A 20039-nucleotide genomic window follows, 5' to 3' on the forward strand; every position below is an offset into this window, starting at 1 on the left:
TCTTTCCAGTGTCCCACTGAGTACCAGGAAAGAATGGGTAGGAACATGGATGATTATGAAGATTTTGATGAAAGACAGAACAGTTATCCAAGTGAAAAAAGTTTGGTCAAACTTCACAAGCAGGTATATTAATAAATGAGAGAATGCCTCACTTACACTAATGTAATGAGAATAAATGCAAGTCAAACAATGATCTTCAATGCACTTTACCCGAATTGCTGAGTAAGTGGGTTTTAGGACTGCTACTTAACAGGAACTTTTCTCAGTGAAAGAAAACATAGAAGTTTAATTTCCCAAGTGATGTCCAGATCAAATTTCTGGACATGTAAGAAGTGTTCTTGTTGCGTTGTATCTTGACTGTGTTTTAACTGTCTGTGACTAAGCCTTGCAATGGTTATTGACAGTGCATTCTAAAAAAGAAACTGTAAAAGCCTGATACTCACTAAGATGCAAAAATAAAGTGGTATATTGGAAAAAGTAGGTGGTTATTGCTACAGATGGATTGTGATGAAGGAACTGCAAAACTCAGGAATCATGTATGTAGTCCTCTAATGATTTATATATTTAGAGAATTAACTCCCTGCTTTGGTGAGTATACAGAATTAATCTTTGCAATTCTGTAATGTAGGCATTTTTAAGGGATCTTGCAAAGCTTTTGTTTCTTGAAACAAGTATGTTGTAACGACCATTTCTTGGAATTTATTATAGGTAATCTATTCAGTACAGAGACATCGTCGTACACAGGTCCAATGGCAAATTCTTTTAGAACAAGCGTTTTACTTAGAAGATGTGGCGAAAAATGAAACCAGTGCAACTCGGCAATTTGTTCATACATTTCATTCCCAAGAACCAGAGAATAAAATTATTCAATATTTCTACACACCAACTGTTGGTAAGTGCTGTCATGCGGATTTTGAATATGTAAAGGAATAACTAGTAATATTTTCTAAGAAGAACCAATTTGTTTTATGTAAAGCATTCAGTTACAGTAGAGGGAAGTAAATGTTCATCTTATGCATTTATGTAATGGAGTAACCATCAGGTATTGATTTATGCTGTTGACCAAAAGCTTAGATATTTTACAAATTTAATAGCAGTTACATGTTGTAATAGCAGTAACAAACTTTGAAGCCTTAGAAGAAGAAAGAAAAAGAGCAACTTCAAATTACTGGATCATGGCTACCTTCTACCTTTGTGGCATATTATTGAGGTGGCGCTGCTCTTCCAGTAAAGCAAAGGCATAAGGACTTTTTGTCTGTTACATACCAAACATCAGGACACGTGGCTTCTTGTGCATCTTTTTAGAAGGTGTCTTCCCCTAATCATGTTTTAACTTCTAATACGTTGTGCACTAGCAATGAGTTATTTCCATAGTAGGACAATATAATTTTACAGCCTAGGGTTCGTTTATGAGAGAGTAATATGAACAAACAAAATCCATAGTTTCTGGGCCAAAAGTGAAGAGTTGTGTTCTATACCTCTCACCCCTCTTATCTGTTTGCAAAATTTGCCTCCCAAATCCCACCCTGTTTTACGCACTTATGCATATGATTCCTTAGGGTTGAGCCAGATCTTCAGGCATTGGAAAGGCCTTGAAATGAAGTGCGTCACCCCACAGATTCCAGCCTTGATTTTAAGGGTGTGCATGCAAGAAGTTCATAATGGTTTTTGTGAGGGCGTTCTATTTCTGGTTGTGTAATTTTCATTAACCCCTTCCGGATGTGTGTGTGTGTTTGTTTTTTCCAGAGTGGTACTGGGAATGTCTTCTACGTCCGTGGTTTTACAGGGTGCTTGCGGTTGTTTTGGCCACGTTCTCTGTAATTGTTGTGTGGTCAGAGTGCACATTTTTCAGCACAAAACCAGTTTTATCACTATTTGCGGTTTTCATACAGCTGGCAGAAAAGACATATAATTATATATACATAGAGGTAAGTTTGAGATAATCACTAAACAAAAATCTTTTCAGATATATTGTCACTACAATAATACAGACCAGATTTATTTAAAAATAAGTCTCTAAATAGTCTGTCAACTTTCATAAGGTCTCTAAAATATGTAATACCAAACTTTGTTTCTGTGGCAGGAGTCAGCCTTTTGCTGCTTCTTAAAACTCTCCAATATGGGGTGGAGGTGTGACCCAGCTGTGAATATCATGTGTAGAGTAATTTGTGAAACATTAGCTTGGAGCTTAGATGTTTAGACTTCGTGTGTAATCAACCATGTGTGTGACCTTTCTTTCCTAAATAGGAAATTGCTGCTGACCAGAAATCCAGTCACAGATATGTCTAGGATATGCATGCACAAATTTATCAGTAAAGGACCTGAGCTGAAAAACTCTAGTATACTAACAAAATAGGTTGAATTGAAAACACTTGTTTTTATTACTTTTTGTGGGAATACATGTCAAATCAATCACAGTCATTATCGAGGCAATTTCAGCAAATTCAGAAGTAAAATAAATGTTCCTAGAGTCAGTTTTGTTAGCTTATATGAAGTGCAGAATGTTACAAGTGTCATTCTCAATTTAAATTAGTTAAAAAAAACTTCTGAAAAGTCTTCTTAGATCTGGTGTTATTGTCCCACCTCAAAACAAAAAAATTAGACTGCAGTCAACATACCATGCACAGACTATGTGCTCTATGCATTAAAACCATTAGTGGAGTTCGACATTCAAACAACTTTTTTTTTTTTCGCCCACCCAGATGGCTTGTTTTCTTACCATCTTTTTCCTAAGCATCTGTGTTTACTCTACTGTCTTCAGGATCCGTGTATTTAACTATTATTACTTAGCTTCACATCATCAGACAGATGCGTACAGTCTCCTTTTCAGTGGCATGTGAGTATGTGGCGTATATCTTGCAGACTGTCTGTCAAATACTTAATTGAAATGCCCATGAAACTTTTGTTTATATTCTTTCATTTGTAATCATATGGGTATAAATCCTAGTGAGCTGTATATCATGATTCTGTTATATACCCAGTTATGATTTAATAATATTTTTAGTGCAAGAAACTGTTTTAAATGCTGTTGCCTCTTGCATTTTTGCAGGTTATTTTGCCGTCTTACCCCACCATTATGCTTGAACTTTTTGGGCTTGACCCACATGGATGCAACAATCTCTCACAAAAACACTCAGCCAACTGCTTATACATCTGTAAGTACAGAAAATGAGGCTTCTATATGGTTTGGAGAACAGACAAAATATTTTTAAATACTTCTTATAGTAATATTCAGATATTAAAATCTTTTTCACTAGTATTAAACAGGGCAGAAATACTTAGAGACCAGGGGTTTGGTAATGATTGCTAGCTACACTGGAGTCATCAATAGCTCGGTTTTTCTGTTTTGGTCTCTTTATCCTAAGAAAGTAAAATATTATGCTGAAGGGTCCAAACTGTTCTTTACTTCCTAATAGCTTTAGTTTCCGCTGGCATTAGCCTATGGGACATCTTTATAGATTGGGAGCAAACCTAACTTGGTAATGAAAACCAGTGAGTTTGGTTTTGCTGAACAACCATTTTCTGTGGGACAGCAAGGTACATCTCACATCTTTGTTGTTAGCAAGGAGATGCTTAGTGTTGTCCAGAGACTCTTTCCACAGCAGAATAAAAGCACCACCAGATTTGAAATGGTTCTGGAGGCAGTGAGACAAGATCTAGCGTCTTAGAAACCTCAAAGTGGATACACTGATAGAGGCAGCCTTTATATCTGGGCATTCTGGGTCGACTGTCTGAACCAGGTCTGTGATGGTAATACTGAACTATGTTTCAGTAACTGTAAAGGATTGTGAGATTGCGCGTCGTGGACTGAAAACAGTGAAATGGCACAATCTTTATGGATAGATGTAGAACATATCTGGTAAGAGCTTGTTCATGTGCATTTTCTTTCCAGATAATGGGATCCATGAGAGTGCTGTCCTTCATTGCAGATGGATTCTATATATATTACCCAATGCTTGTTGTCATTCTCTGTATTGCCACATACTTTAGGTAAGTGATTTGCAAGACTGATCGTCCATGTTTCATTACATTATTAATGTTAGTTTCAGCATTCAGGAAGAGAGTCACTTCTCCTTTTCCAGCACTTGAGTTGTGACATTTTAATAAAAATACAAAAACTAATTCAATGAATTGCTATTTTTATATGTGAAATGTGTACGTTTAAAGAATATTAGTTGTATTTACTCATAACTGCGTTGTGGGTTGCTTTTCCCCATTAAACTTCATTTCTAGATTCTGAGGTCTGATCTGTTCAAACTTCGGAGCCTACAAACATTTAGGTTCTGCTTTTGAGATTAAAATTACCATGAGGAAGCTCTGTTTACAAGGTTTTCTAATAAACTAAGAAGCATTAGCAGAAACTTTAGGTATTGAATTTTCTAACAGACTTCAGTTTGAAAGCATAGTGGTTTAAATAATTTGATCTTGTTTCACTAAGCTATAATTTGTTGGAGGCTGGAAGGGTAACTGCAGAAAATACTGTTATATGCTTGCTCTATCCTTACTTTTCAAAATGGCTGCTTTTTACCACTGGAAGGCACTTTCTGTCTGACATTGTTCAGCTACATTTATATTAACTTCTCCAATTTTGCATTACCATTCAGTCAGAAGCAACGTATATGTTTTGAGTCATGTAGAATGCCTTGAATGACCATTACTACCCTGTGTGCATCCATAGACAGTAAGACAACAAGGATCCAGTCCTAGGTTTTGCCTGCTTACCTTTAAGTTAGCTGACAAAAGTGGTGGTGGAGGCAAAAAAAAACCAGTGAAAGCAAACAGGAAAGCCAATGACAAGAAAATTGTGTGACTTCTTGTCCATGAAGTCAAGCAATTATCTTAAGTCATTTGCACTATTCTCAGACTATAAACAATTTTATCTTTCTATTAGAGTAGGATTATTCCATCACTTTCAACTGGATTTAGGAATGTGTCACTGTTCTGAATTTTCTAATTTCTCAGCTGGTATAATAAACTGTCTTTTCTTCTGTATTGCTTTTTTGCTTGGAATGGACATAAATTTCTGAATTATTTCTTTTACATTTTGCAATGTAATATATCTAAACTATAGATATATCTAAACTATATCTAAACTATTAATGGTAAATTAACAAAGGAAATTGCTTCTTGGTCTGCTTTTACTAGTTTAGGAACTCGTTGTTTGAATCTTTTGGGATTCCAGCAGTTCATGGGGGATAGTGAAATGACCTCTGATTTGATTGATGAGGGAAAAGAGCTCATCAGAAGAGGTAAGTTAGGTCCTCTGTCCTAGTCTTCCTGCAAAATGTATATGTTCGTGCACTAAACTTGCCTGAAATCTTACACGCACACAGAAAAGCATATAGCTTGTCAATATTTTGAAAACTGTATTGAAGCAGCCTACTGAACAAAATACAACAGACTTACAGCATTGTGGTTGCTATATAAACAGTCCTGGACTTCACTGACGTGTGAAGTATAGTATCAGCTTTATGCATCAGGTATCTGAATTTTAGGTATTTCTGTATATTTTAGAGTTCAGTTAAGTGGTGCTCCTCTGAAGTCATTACTGATCTAATAATACTTGAGTAGGTGCTTATGTAATCTGTCATAAAGGGTAGTTAGCATTTAAATTGTCTTTATCATCAACAATTTTAATCTTTCTGTGTGTAAGTGTATGTGTTGACTGAGCTGCCCAAATTCTGTGATTTTCTTTAGCATTTTTTGCTGTTTCAACTAACTGGGTTTTATCACACAAAGCATGTTGTTCTGTAGAGATGTAATTATCTGCTGGTTTGGAAAGCTTTGAGCTTTTTTATGTTAATTTTTATTGAAAGTGTTTCTTGAAAATTGTTAAAAGCTGTTGTGGTTCTTGAGTAAATGTTTAGCAATTAAGTTCTCTGGATACAATGTTACATTATGGAATACTTTCACTCTCGTAGTTTATGGGAAACAAAACCTAGATTTACTTAGAGTAGTCGTATTTCTTTTTTTTAGAAAAAGAGGAATGTCCCTCATTCCCTTAAACAAGAGGATATTGTTTCTTTTATAATGAGATGTTACACTTCCAGCTTAATAGCAGAGAAGAACACAAACTATTTGGGTCATACTTTGGGCCTCAGGGAACTTTAGCAAATTTTGATTCAATAATGCTCAAGTTTCTCTTAATGTTGTACTTTATCCAACTATTTCTAAGAGGGTTTTTTGTTTTTTCTTTGCCAGCTGGTAACCAAATATTATGTCTTGACCCAAGTTATCATTGTGATGAATTAATTTTAACAGAAAACTCCTTAATGATAGACAGGCAGCTTTGTCTGTTGTTTTTATTTAATTTTATGAGCCATCTATTTTAATAAAAAGCTTTGCTAGTTAGCTTCGGATTTTTGTGGTTTGTTTGAAAAAATGTTAGTAATGATTTTTTTTGTGTGGTACTCAGACCGTGTTTTTTTGATTTATTTATTAGAGAAAAGAAAACGGCAGAGGCAGGAGGAAGGTGAAAACAGAAGAAGGGTATGTGTCCTTTTGGCTGGAATAAAGTTAATTTTCCTCCTAGTAGCTGGTACAGTGCTGTGTTTGGATTTAGGATGAGAATGAGGTTGATAACAAACTGATGTTTTAATTGTTGCTAAGCAGTGCTTACACTAGTCAAGAACTTTTCCAGCTACCCATGCACTGCTGGGTGCACAAGAAGCTGGGCAGGAGCACAGCCAGGACAGCTGACCCACACTGGCCAAAGGGATATTCCGTACCATATGACATCATGCTCAGTATATAAACTGGGGCGACTTGGCCAGGGGACAGCAATTGCTGCTTGAGGATGGGCTGAGCAATTTGTATCGTGCATCGCTTGCTTTGTGTATTATTATTATTATTACTACTACTATTTTATTTTATTCCAATTATTAAACCGTTTTTATCTCCAACTAGTTTTCTCACTTTTACTCTTCCTATTCTCTCCCCCATCCCACTGCGGGGGAAGTGAGCGAGCAGTTGTGTGGGGCTTAGTTGCTGGCTAAGTCTAAACCACAACAGTGTGAGATTGTTGTAGTTAATTATAATATTAAATACTACAATATCTGTCAGGATTTGACGTTGCTGTTAAATTCAGCATGATCTATTTCACAAAAAAAAGTCTCCAATAATTAATGGAATGAGTTTAATTACAGAATCACAGAATGGTTGGGGTTGGAAGGGAACTCTGGAGATCATCTCATCCAACCCCCCTGCTTGAGCAGGCACACCTAGAGCAGGGGGCGCAGGAATGCGTCCAGGCGGGTTTTGAATATTTCTGGAGAAGGAGACTCCACAACCTCTCTGGTCAGCCTGTTCCACTGCTCTGGCACCCTCACAGTATTTCCTCATATCCAGGTGGAACTTCATGTGTTCCGACTGGTGCCCATTGCCCCTTGTCCTGTCGTTGGGCACCACTGGAAGGAGTCTGGTCCCATCCTCTTGACAGCCACCCTTTGGATATTTATAGGCATTAATCTTGCAGAATAGTCATGGCTGTGGGGAGGAAATAATTTACATTTTAATTTTAAAGGATAAGAGGGTGATTGAGGTAACACTACTTGGAAATTTTTATTAGTCAGTGTGCTGTGAGAATGGTGTATGCCAACAGGTGTAACAAACATTAAAAATCGTCCTGACTCCTAGGATGTAGAATAATCTGAAATGGCTTATTATCAGTCTCTTATGTGGATACTGCTCTGCTTGAACTGCAGTGGCAGTGTCATCATATTCATTGAAATGGGGACTGTATGCTTCTCCCAAACTGACCTGTTGCTCTGTATGCTCCTTGGAAAGTAATTGGCACAGAATTTTTTTTTTTCAAAGGAGGGAATTACATTTAAGGTGGAATTAATAGTTACCACTGAGTAACAAACAGAATGCTTGATTCAAATCATGCTTGAAGTGCATACTGAATGGAAAGATTGGTGAAAGGAGTCAGTCTGAATAAAAAATAATTCAGGCAGTTTCATTTTAAAGAGCTTCAGTTAACTACAGCTTTAGTTTTTCATTAATTTATAACACTTGGAATTTAGTATCAACAGTCACAACCGAAGAGATGAATTGAAAGGGTGCATGAAAAAATGAACTGACTAAATGAAGAGAAAATATTTTCTGCAGAAAGGCAAGATACTAATGGGTATAAAACCTCATAGCTTTTCGAGCTTGGGGATACTTTGGTTCTGGATGACAACCAATACTGCATAGGCATTCTGATCCTCTCACCCCCATCTCATCATTTTAGAAATTGAACTTACTGTGAAACAAAACAGTAGCAAATGTATGATGCAGTTAGTGTACACTGGAATGATCTGACATTAAGCAACAATTTTAGTTCAACAGCAAACGCTGTTTCAGATGTTACCTGTTTCTTGAGTTTGCGTTAAATACTGTAGCATATTCATTCTTGAAACTTCTGAGGCTTTTGAGAGTGTTTTCTTTTAGTGGATCGTGATGAAATGCTTGATCCTTCTCCAGTTTAGAAGTGTATCATACGGCATAAATTAGTACAGTAACTTTGAGTATACCAGTTCCTACCAGTCCATAATCTGGGATCTAGATATGAAGCTGAAACATATTATAGTTATTGGGCTAATTGGGAAAGTTTCTATTGAGACATAAAGTTGTCTCCCAATAAAAGCATGAGACATTTTCTTCTTTTATGTTTCATTATACTTCATACTAAAATGTTTACATATCAAAACATGATGGAATGGAAACAACAGAACAACAAGCTTAGTAAACATGTCCTGTCCAAATGATTTTTTGTGCTATCTGCATCTGGTTGTTTTACCGTTCTACCACTAGATGGAAGTAGAAATTAAAAAAAAAAGCAAAGTTCCCACTGTAACTTAGAGCACTTGAGTGACCTCTTGAGTGCAGATTTAGTATGTAGTTTGTCTTCTGCAAGTCTTTTTTTCTAAAGAACAGTTGTGGCAACTGCTTTAGTGAAGGGATGTATCTTGAGTTTAAAACAGAACAAAAATTCTTCCTGTATCAAGATACTGAACTGGAACATTTTCAAAGTATTACTGTTATAGTCTGATGTGATTGACCAGTTAGCTCTAAATTGTGGGTCTGGAATATTTCTTGATTGTATGTATGCTTTTGTTTTGTTCCTTTTTCCTCACAGCCTGTTTTTCTTTTATTTTTTGTCTTTTTTTCCAGGAATGGAAGGAACGGTATGGAAATAGAGATGATTCCACTAGAAACAGGGCTGTCCACGCAGACCAAAAGGAATCTAGCTTCTCAGAAACAAATACCAATAGATGTAAGCTTTGTGGTTTTGGTGGGAGCTTGTTTTGTTTTGGTTTTTTTTAATATCTTGCCTGCACAACACTGGCTGCGTGAGTAGTTTCAGATTGGTACCTTTTTGTCTAGATGATGTGCTGATCTATTCCCTTCTGTGGCACAATGCCATGTTGCCCATTAAAGAGACCTGAAAAGAGTGCTGCATTTCTTCCCATCTTCAACATTTCAGCTAGTTGAAGTTGGAGATTTTGGCTAGTCTCGATTACTTTGTCTTCTTACAGGACATAAAATGATTGCAATTAGAGTAGCAGTTGCCAACCAAGAGACTTTATTTAGGATATGTCTTGAAGTTGGGAGTTCTAAATCTTAAAATTTACCTCTTCTAGTTGCAAATGACTGTCTCAGACTGGAATACTGGAATAATCAAATGACAAACAAATGTAAAGCCAATAACATATCACAATGATTGTATACATGTTCGTTTAATAAATCTATTAGCAAAAAAGTTTTTTTGCAGACGCGCTTCCACAAACTTCTAAAAGTTTATTTGTCACAGTGTTGATGACTTTTATGTAATTCATGTGCATGTGTAAACTAACAAGAAGTGAGAAATAAAACTGAAAAAAAAAGGAAAAAGGGGGAGGGGGAGGGAATCTTTGAACATGCTTTTGGGACAACTCTGGTGCATTTCCCCCTCCTCTTCACAAAGTTGAAACCCCAGATTATCAGTGTTTGACTAATTGAAATTTTATTAAATTATATGTTAGTGTTAACCGTGTTCTGACACCAAAACAGACCGTAGGTACTGGCTTAGTGTGGGTGGCAGAGTGAACTGTAAAACAGCTGTATTTCATTAATTCATGAGATTGCCTTTTTAAAAACAAACAAAACCAAACTAAAAAAACCTCCAGCTATCTTAGTTAAAGTGGGAAGTTGGGAGGATGAATGGATGATTGATTTTAAAGTGAAGTTTGCATGTAACTTGTCATTGTCTTTAATTCTTTGCAAAGCAGATCTCATCCTACTTATGGGGCAAAAGAAAAGCTGTAGTTACATTGCTATGGAGATACAAAAATGAAATACCACAAATTTGAGCATGTAGCCAGATTTGGTTTAATATTGAATCTACGTCATTGTACTTATGCTTTGGATGAGATTGTATCAAATTATTTTTCTGGTCTTTTAAGTTTGATGTCTCCACACACTCCAAGATGTTCATAGAGCTAATGAGTGTCTTTCCTTCCTTTTATCTATTCAGCACTATCAAAGTATACCCGATCAAATGGTAGAACAGAAAGAGATAGAATAGAACTCCTCCAGGATGCAGAACCTTTGGATTTTAATGCAGACTCAATTAATGATGACCCTCTTGAATCAGACTCGGGGAGGTGAGGAATCTTCTGTGTTATTTACAATTAAAAATACTAATGTCTTCTGTCTTTAGACCTATCACAGCCATATCAGATGGTTTCGTAGTAACAGCTTTGTAAACAAAATTCACCATCTCACCTAATGCTTTTCCTTTCTTTCTTCTCCCCCATGATATAGGAATTGTTTTAAAACCAGTTGAAACCTGAAGATTTTCCAGGTTTTTAGAAATATCTGAGTAAGATTTGAGTTTAATATAATTTTGTTATGTTGGCATAATCTGAAAAATACTTCATATAAAACCAGAAAGTTACAATATAAGGTTTTTTCTGATTTTCTTTTAGAAAGCTCACTTGATTTCCCTCTATAAAAAACAGCATAAAAGGCTGCAAGAAAGAAAAATTAGTATTACAGGACCAGTAGTTGCAAGAATATACCTGGGGATCATATCTTGGAAGTACCGGAGTAAATTAAAATCTGAATTTATTGATCAAAAAGTCCTAGACTGCACAGTGTAGCTTTGTCCATAATAGAGAATTCTGTGATTCCATGAGTGTGACTGCAACACCAAATTTCTTAGTTGTGAGATAAAGCATCTTACATAACTGCTAAGCTCTGCTTATATTTAAGAAACAAGTAATACTTCTTATGGGTGCTTTTTTTATCTAGTGAGTTACAATGTAGAACCATCTAATGATAAATAATTTTAAATTCCCATATAAAAAGCTACAGTTCATATTATTTTTCAGCTAAAACTAGCATACACAATCCAATAAAAGATCATAAATGGTTTCAGTTGACTTATATCTATAACATCAACAAATAAACGCCAGTTCAAAAACGTGCAAAGAATGCTGTTAAATGACACTGCCAAGTTTTACAGATTAATTCATCAGTGTTTGTGTCAACAACTTGTCCAGTCTAATGTCACGACATTTCAAAATTTGGTTCTTTTTAAGCACAAGAGGGTAAAGAGGAACTAGCCTAGCAGTCTGTCAGCTGTTGATTTCTATACAGTGTGAAAGGGATAGTAGTCTGCAAAAATAGGAATATGCATATGTAATTCTTTTGGACCAAATACTTTTCAAGTACAGTATCTGAAGTCTTCTGGCACCTATACGGACTTTGCAGAGTAGAACATTCAGAACTTCTTTTAAAAAGAAGATCTGGAGACACAGAGCTTAGTTGAGCTTTCCTCTAGTAACCTGCATTTCATTATGTAGAGGTAATAAAGAAAAATTATATATGAAATTTCATTTCACTTAAAAATAGCTTTTTTAAAACTATAGCTCCTGCAGTAGCTGTAAGCATTTTAGGACAGTAAGAGCACTAGGGACACTAGGTTCTGGCTTTGTGCAGGTTTGGTAAGTTCTGCTGAAAGGAGGTACGCTGTGCTTGCATTGGGACTTTTTTGTGCATTCAGAATGCTTTTAAAATATTTTTGACCAACAACTTGGGAAGCTTCCTTTTTTCCCCACTAAGTATGCAGCCATTTGTTTTGATTATCTTTGATACTGTATTTTTCCTAGGAATACCCAATGAGATGTTCTGTTAATCACCCAGACTACTTTTGGATGCTGTTGTTTTGTTCTGCTTTAAAAAAAAAAAAGCTCTGTTCAACAAAAACATTCAACTTCTTTCCTTTGTATCAGGAAACAAAGTTATTTAAGACTCCCAGTATTCATATCACTGTTTTTCTTGGTCACATGAGATTTAATTTAATGACTGCCTATCAAATTCTCATGGAAACAGAAATTCAGTAGAACTTCGGATCCTGTAATTCACTGAGAATTAAGGAGTAAGAGTGCAGTAAGAGTTCCCTGATTTCATGGGTCTTTTTTTTTCTGTTTCCTGTGATACTTTTTCATCTTTAAAATTAATTCTGCAGGTACCAGCCTGGTGGAAGATACCTGTCAATGTCTCGAAGCAAAATATTTGATGATGTCTAAACTCCTCAAAGCTAAAGAAAGTTCAATGGAAATCTGTTTCCTACTGATTGCTTGGAAAATGCTGTATTTATGATATATCACTGAACCAGAAAAGACCGTTTTTGTTTAACAAAAAAAAAAAAAAAAAAGAACATGAAGGAACAACTATTTTGGAAATGCACCTGTATGATAACTTTACTACTTATGACAAGAATATGCTCCATCTGTTGTAGATATTGTTGTGCATCAGTGTGGGCTTTTGTGTCATGACCAAAAGGAGAAAACTATTAGTTAATAGAGGGTAAACTTCATAAATGTCCCCAGGGCTCAACTTGAACCGTAACATTGTAAGTTTTAGGAAGAGGATTTTTTGGCAGGGAGTTTTTTTGTATTTTAACAGATGCTGTGCAAGCATCTTAATGCATCCAAAGTGCAGTTATATAAATTACTATAGTAAACACTTTATATAATTTTTCTATTTGAACTTTATGCCTAGTCCAAACCCTACTGAATTAAATTAAGACTTCTTTTGGCTTCAGTGGTCTTTGAATCACACCCTGTATAAGCAGAAAGATTGAATGGCAGGCTGTTTTTCATAAAATCATAAAATACATGTTCCAGTATTTAAAGAGTGGCTACAAAGAAGATGGAGGCTGCGTTCTTACAAGGAGTCACACGGAAAAGACGAGGGTTAATGGCTACAAGTTACTCCTGGGGAGATTCTGACTGGGGTGCAAGAGGAAAATTTTTCACAACGAGAACAATCAGCCATTGAATGATCTCCCCAGAGAAATGGTGGATCCCTCAACACTGGACGCTTTTAAGATTCAGCTGGACAGGGTGCTGGGCCAGCTTGTCTAGACCGTGCTTTTGCTGAGAAAGGTTGGACCAGATGATCCTTGAGGTCCCTTCCAACCTGTGATTCTGTGAAATTCTCTGGAAAAAATTTTGGAGCAAGATGTATTGGTCAAGGAAGGCTCAATTTTTTTTCTTTTCCAGGATTATATGCAGATAAATGATTTTAGCATTGTAAATAGCTGAAATTTAGTAAGGACCAGAGTTTCACTGTCATATGACCATATGTGCAATAGCAAGAAAACATTATTGAAGATATGAAGTCTGGTTAAGATTTTTACAGTTATAATGGTTAAAAATGTTGGCACACTAATGTTTTTGTAACTGTAAAAGAAATATAATGTGAAAATTGAGTTAAAGGCTGAAACATTATAATTTGCAAACACCTCAGGCACGGCTTCAAATTGTGGAGTATTTCTTTAAAAGGTGGGAAACACATAGCATGACTAGATAATGGTAAACACTTTCAACATCCCAAATGCCCTGGTTGCATTATGTATCTGTTTTTAAGGTGCCTGTATTTTACAATAAGTTGTTGCAAAAAGAATAATGCTTATTCATTTGAATGCTGTTCAAAAATGCCAATTATTAACAGTGTAAAAAAGCTTCACATTAATTTGATCAGTGTATATATATTTTTAAACTGTAGTTAGTTGAATGAATTTTCAAATGTAATCATAAGGTAAAAGACGTGGTCAAATTCAAGATATCGTTGGAAATCTAATTAATTTAAAATGTTGCTTTACTGCATTTTGTCTTAAGTCTTTACCACTTGTAAGTTTTCTTATGTGCTTATTGCAAAGTTATGTTGAAAACTGAGAGAGAACATGTTTCTATCATAAATTCTTTATCATGCTTAAAACACTGACATCCCTTAAAGCAGCTAGGAATGAGTTATTCTGGAAACTAAATTTTCATGAATGAGTTGTTCTACTAATTTTTAAAAATAGTCTTTGTTTTCTTAAGTAATTGTTTCTGGGAATCTAACTACCTCCTGTGATTTAGTACATCATGCGTTCTGACAGTAGTGGTATTTGTAATATATTGATATGCTGAATTGTTACTATGAAGGAGAAAAAATACTCTATTTGTATAGAAATAATTATATTAATAAATTGGCAGACATAAAGTAATCGTCAGTTCTGTTCTTAGGTGAATACACTGAAAACAACAGCTGTGCCCACATGTATTCAAGCTCACAGAATTTCCAGATTAGCTCTAAGAAGGCTTTTAGTTTGGGTAGTTTGTGTATTGTAAAAGCTTAATCGAAATCTTGTGGTTGTATCAGGGGCTGGAAGTTAGGAAAACAAGACTCTCTTTATTCAGATTGTTCTCTAGCAACTTTATGTTAGCACCTGTTTAATTTGGATCTACTTAGAAATGCTATCCTGAATTCAGCCTTATATAAAAGGCATTGTATATGTTCTTGGACATCCATCCACATAGATATCAAGTTCTTAGACTTGATATTTCTATTTTTAAAATTTGTATCTCATTTAATTGCCCAAAAGTTTATTTGTAAAAATTTTTGGGTGAAACAAGGTTCACTTTCTTTGTTTAAAACTCTTTAAAATGTCACCCCAAAGGGATCTTATTCAGTGCTAATAGAAAAATTATAGAACGAGCACTTATTTTTCTGAATGCTTGTGAAGTATCCTTACCTCGTCCCTGCTGACTTCAGAGAGTTGGATCGAGCCTTCCTGGGACCTGTTTTTTCCCCTCCCAGAAATCAGTGGAATGGCTGCAAATATAATTTTCAGTGGAAACTTGGTCAGGATTTCATATACAAAAGCTAACTAGTCCATGGTGTAAGCCCTCTGTACAGTTTTCTTTGGGATACAGTAATGTCAGGAGTTGACTGGATAAATAATATGGCTGCGGGATTTCAGTTGCTAACGTAGAAATTCTGAGCTCATTGAGGTGGGAATCCACTGACCTTTTTTTGATGTTGTAGTGGAGTAATGGAGTGACTAGTGGCTGCTTTTTGAAAGCATGGGAATTAGAGCTCTGAAAATATCTCAAGAGTTCTCTGGATTGCACTTGGAGATCCCTGGTATCACATGCTCTTAAAACTTAAACCCTGCATGGTGGGTGTTTAATGAGTTGATAACTGAAGGCAGGTTTCATCCACAGTGTTCATTGCTGACCAACAGCTACTCTTGGTCTAATTACGTGAAATTTGCAGGCCAATTAGTCTGGAGTGTGTTTTGAAAAGTAATTATGAGTTCATATGATGGCATCTGGAAGACTTTCAACAAAGAAATACATAGTACAACTGTAAAAAAACATTGTAGAAATAAGGGATACGCCTGCACAGCATTTGCTCTGTACTTGAGCTAGTTTTAAACTAGTTTGGTTACTGCTAGTACAAATAATGCAGACCTTGGCTGGGGGCTGAGTGCCTAAGGATATACCCCACTCCAGAGAGGTGGTCGATGCCCCATCCCTAGAAACATCCAAAGCCAGGCAGGTTGGGGCTCTGAGCGACCTGATATAGTTGAAGATGTCCCTGCTCACTGCAGGGGGGTTGGACCAGATGACCTCTAAAGGCCCCTTCCAACCTAAACCATTCTGTGGTTCTGTAACGATTCCCAGCCGGATTGCAGCAACTCTTGATGAGTTCTTTGCTACTGTAGTAGTCCTAGTCCTAACAGTACTATAGCTAAAAAAAGTTAAAACTAGCTTTGATATGTTTAAGCAGTGACTGTATGTACTGTAGGCTAAGGGTGTTCTTGCATCATATTTGATGCTCCAGATTAGGTGTTTTAAAACATAACTGCCTTGCAAACTGTACTTTTGGGAACTGATTGGTGGCATATTTATTCTGTCAGTGCGTAATCATATTTATTTGCAGCTAAAGAACATGTTATTTCTTTTATTTCACGTTCTGAATTGCTGAGCAGTTAGGGTACACTTCCATTTCATTATCATTTCTGCAGTTTCCTCTTCATCTGTGAACATCAAAAAACGCCCAAAACACAAAAAAAATTCACCCAAGTTAAGTACAAATGTTTAAATATTCTCATGTCAAAGATTTAAACAAGTAAAAATTGTCCATGCAAGTTGTAGTGAACTTCAAAAAGCAGGATTGAAAACAGTAGCTCCTTTAATACTGTGTCAGTGGTGGATTTCTTAAAAAGTATGTATAGCAAAAAGCTCTAGGCAAACTTACTACTCCTACTGGATTTGTAGTTCTGTTTTTTCAGGCATTTAAAAATATACACATTCTGGTACCCATATTGGGAAATGAGTCCTCTGCCTTCCGCTTAAGAAAGGTGCATTGCTAATAGCAGTGAAGTGAGGGAGTCTTTTTATGAGGGAAGGTAAAGGATATGCAACTTCTGGTCTGTGCCAGTAGTGATACTTGGGGCAAACTATGATTCATTTTATTAGTTAGGTACAATAACATGTTAAGAAGCAACAAACATTATACTACTGTAACTTATACTAATGGAAAGATCATGGTATATAATCTGCCTTTATTTTGCAATCAAGCACTTATAAAATGGTCATTAACAGTATTAATGGGCATGGTAGAAAGCTGCTATCTTTTCAGTATTTATTCGTGCTATTTTGAAACATAACCATGACAATGATTTTGACATATAAAGTATTAGAAGTGATTACGGTGATATTCTCTAATTATGACAATTTGTATTTTATTAGATTTATCTTGGAATACTGTAAATGTTATTTGAAAATTACAGTATTTTATTCCAGTTTTCAATATTGCTGTAATCACTTGCAATCTGAGGGGCATTTACAATACCAAATGGAGATCACTTTATGAGGGAAAACTTTTTATGAGGCTTTTGAAAGAAATCTGGCCTATTCATTAGAGACAAGTATGTGTATCTTAATTATTAACAAAAACACTATTTAGGGTATATATTCTCTCCTAGCTTTTGACTTTTTCATTAAAATTCAGAGAACGGTTAATTTTTTCAGAGTGACTTATTTGTGAATCTTTTTGACTTTCTGAAGCTTTTACATTCCTTTTCCCTAATGGGCTCTGCAGGAATATGTACTGCTTCATGGCAGTTCTCTAATGCTAGCTGTGCCTCAAAATAAGTAGTCTAGTCTGAAGCTGTGACACTCCTACACCATTTGGTTATGTTAACAGAAACTCAGCATTCCTAGCAAAAAAGCATCTTGAACTAGATCCCTTTCCAATACGTTAACTGCTGTCATGGAGTATGTTGCATTATGTTTGTTATCTTCTGTTTCAGTCATATGGTGAGCCCACTCAGGTTTGTTCTTTGTTTCTGTTAAAATGCACTGGAATGTATTCCTCAGCATGCTTTTGTGTGCCTGTCTGTGTTTCAGCTGTAATTGACAGGCAGTAACAATATGCGTCTTCAGTTATCTTTTCAGGATAGTGTTGTTATATTTGACATATTCCTGTGAATTATAGTAGTTTCAGAGTGATAGCTTAGCTATCACTGTAGAAATTAATTATTTTCTATAGAAGTTCCTTATATTTGTGTAGAGGTCTCTGGAAGATAAGGGAATTAATTTATAAGTATGGATTAGTAGTAGAAGCTCTTCATTCTCCAGTGTTTATCAAGATAGGCTGTAGGAGTGCTGCTTATGGATAGACTATCTTCTTTTGCCTTATGATACAAGTATGTATGCATAATACCTTGTTTTGAAATTCACTGAGTTACAAATTTTTCTCTGTAGTGTTCTAAATTATTGTTGTACTGGATATATTTTTGAAATGTGTGTTAAAATATTTAGTCAAAGAGTTAAGTTGGCATGAAATAAATAATTTCTGCAATACATTTTCCCTGGTGTATTTTAGATATTCATACTTCTCTGAATTGTTTTTGATAGTGATCTTTTAGAGAAATTTGACCTATTTCTTTTTTCCAGATAGCAATTAAGTTTACTTTAGAAGGCAATCCAACCTTGTTTGGCCATCTTTTTACATCTTCTTTCAAGCAGATTGAAAAGGGAAATTGAGAAAAAGCTTGCATACCTGGAGGTGGTGCTGTGAGAGTCCGGGGATGAGACTTGGACCCACACTTCGGGCTGGTGCCTTTACTGACAGCTCACCCCAACCGCGGAAGCACAAGCAGCTTCTGCAGATGCAGGGTGATGGAGAAGTATAGCCAGGCCAGCTGAAGTTGTAAGCTTCCTGCAGCGCCTGTGAGGATCCTGTGTACTCCTGGGGCTGACCTGGCACTCGGTATTTTTGGGGCATAAAATGGGTTGGAAGGTGGGGCTCCTACACCTCTCCCTCCTTTCCATAAGCGAACTAGGACATGATTCCTCCTAGATGTCCCCAGCCATTAGTGAAAATAGAGGCAAGAGACTGTTTCCACTACAGCTGTGAGGAGACAAGCAAAATGAAGGAGTTCACACTCATCTTTTTTTTCACTGCTTGTATAGTTACCACTTTTGTCTTCCCTACCTAAGGAAAAAAAAAGTCAAATATAAGGTGAAGGAAGAGGAGAGGTTTCTTTTAAATGTAAATATTTTATTGTCTCTATACAGCTACAATGGTAGAGTATGTTTTTAGGTGTCTTTCTTCATTCTGATAAAGTGGCATTTTTCTTGAGAGGTTCAGCAGTATCTCATTGTTGTAAATCAAACAGCCATGCCCTGGAGCAAGTAATAATTAATCTTTCTAGCATATCAGAATATTTATAACAACTAAGGCTGGTTGATTCCTGTATCTGATTATTTGTTGTCTCCTATAGTTAATCTACATCTGCTGTTTTAAGTGAGTTTCAGGAAACATTTTGCACGCTCGAGAGCAGTCTGTGCCATCACTGCAGTAGGAATGTTGTGTCACTGCTAGTAAAGATGTCTTCTGTCACACCCCTTCTGGGACTGTCACCCTTCCCTGATCTTCTGCACTGCCAACTGTCTTTTCTGGATCTCTTTGTTAGGCATTTTTAATATGTGTATGTTCAGGATAATGTAGTAAATGAACGATGCATGCAGATGTTAAGAAGGATTAGTAACAGAAAGTTCAGTGGACCAAACTGAGCCATCTGTCATCATCCAGTGAATGGCATTTTCTCTGTTCGTGGGAGAAGAGGTAGGAGTAACAGAATGATCTTCTGTGTGTTTTTAATTTTTTTCCAGAGACAGTTTGGATGTGGAAATGAATCACTCTCAGCATAGTTAACTAGCCACACTCTTCTTCCAGACTTACTGTGATAAGTAGCTACTATAAGCCTAGCACTAGCACTGTATAGTTTGGAGAATGGGAGTTGTCCTGTATTAAATACTAACTTTCCATTATTCATCATCAGATTTTCATTTGCTCAGAGAGCAATATAAATTGTTTAATTGTCAGCAGTTGCTAATGAAACTACCTTGCATGCTCAGTGAATTTTAAGTCTTCTGAAAGAGCATTTGACTGACTGTATTTTCAGGGTTGTGAATTAACCTTGCTCTGTGCTTCTCACTTCACCTCTGCCTTCACCGTGCCATGGTGTGCCTGCCACAGTGTGTTCTTTGTTTGTCCTAGTGTCTGCTATGCATACTGTGATAAAGATCTTAACCCTTTCTTTTCATAAGCGCTGTATCTTTTGCATCATCTTGTTATGCATTGATTCATTACACACCATTGCCTTCAGGATTTTTTGAGAGCTTTATCAAGAGGCCAAAATTGGTTGGGGCCCGACTTGGACA

At 36.1% G+C, this 20039-nt stretch overlaps 1 protein-coding gene across 2 annotated transcripts in view; it reads left to right on the top strand.

Annotated features, from left to right (window-relative positions):
* LMBRD2 (LMBR1 domain containing 2) overlaps positions 1–14520 on the top strand; it is a 31179-nt gene extending 16659 nt beyond the window's left edge. For both annotated transcript variants that reach the window (XM_075079860.1, XM_075079861.1), the window contains 11 exons: positions 10–123; positions 709–892; positions 1747–1928; positions 2703–2836; positions 3050–3155; positions 3893–3990; positions 5146–5249; positions 6443–6489; positions 9157–9259; positions 10499–10628; positions 12497–14520. In XM_075079860.1, the coding sequence (XP_074935961.1) occupies positions 10–123; positions 709–892; positions 1747–1928; positions 2703–2836; positions 3050–3155; positions 3893–3990; positions 5146–5249; positions 6443–6489; positions 9157–9259; positions 10499–10628; positions 12497–12557 (1263 nt within the window). In that variant the 3' untranslated portion in view covers positions 12558–14520. The remainder of the gene's footprint in view (positions 1–9; positions 124–708; positions 893–1746; positions 1929–2702; positions 2837–3049; positions 3156–3892; positions 3991–5145; positions 5250–6442; positions 6490–9156; positions 9260–10498; positions 10629–12496) is intronic.
* Positions 14521–20039: the final 5519 nt, after the last annotated feature.

The sequence above is a fragment of the Phalacrocorax aristotelis genome, chromosome Z, assembly GCF_949628215.1.
Source record: "Phalacrocorax aristotelis chromosome Z, bGulAri2.1, whole genome shotgun sequence".
Taxonomy (NCBI): Eukaryota; Metazoa; Chordata; class Aves; order Suliformes; family Phalacrocoracidae; genus Phalacrocorax; species Phalacrocorax aristotelis.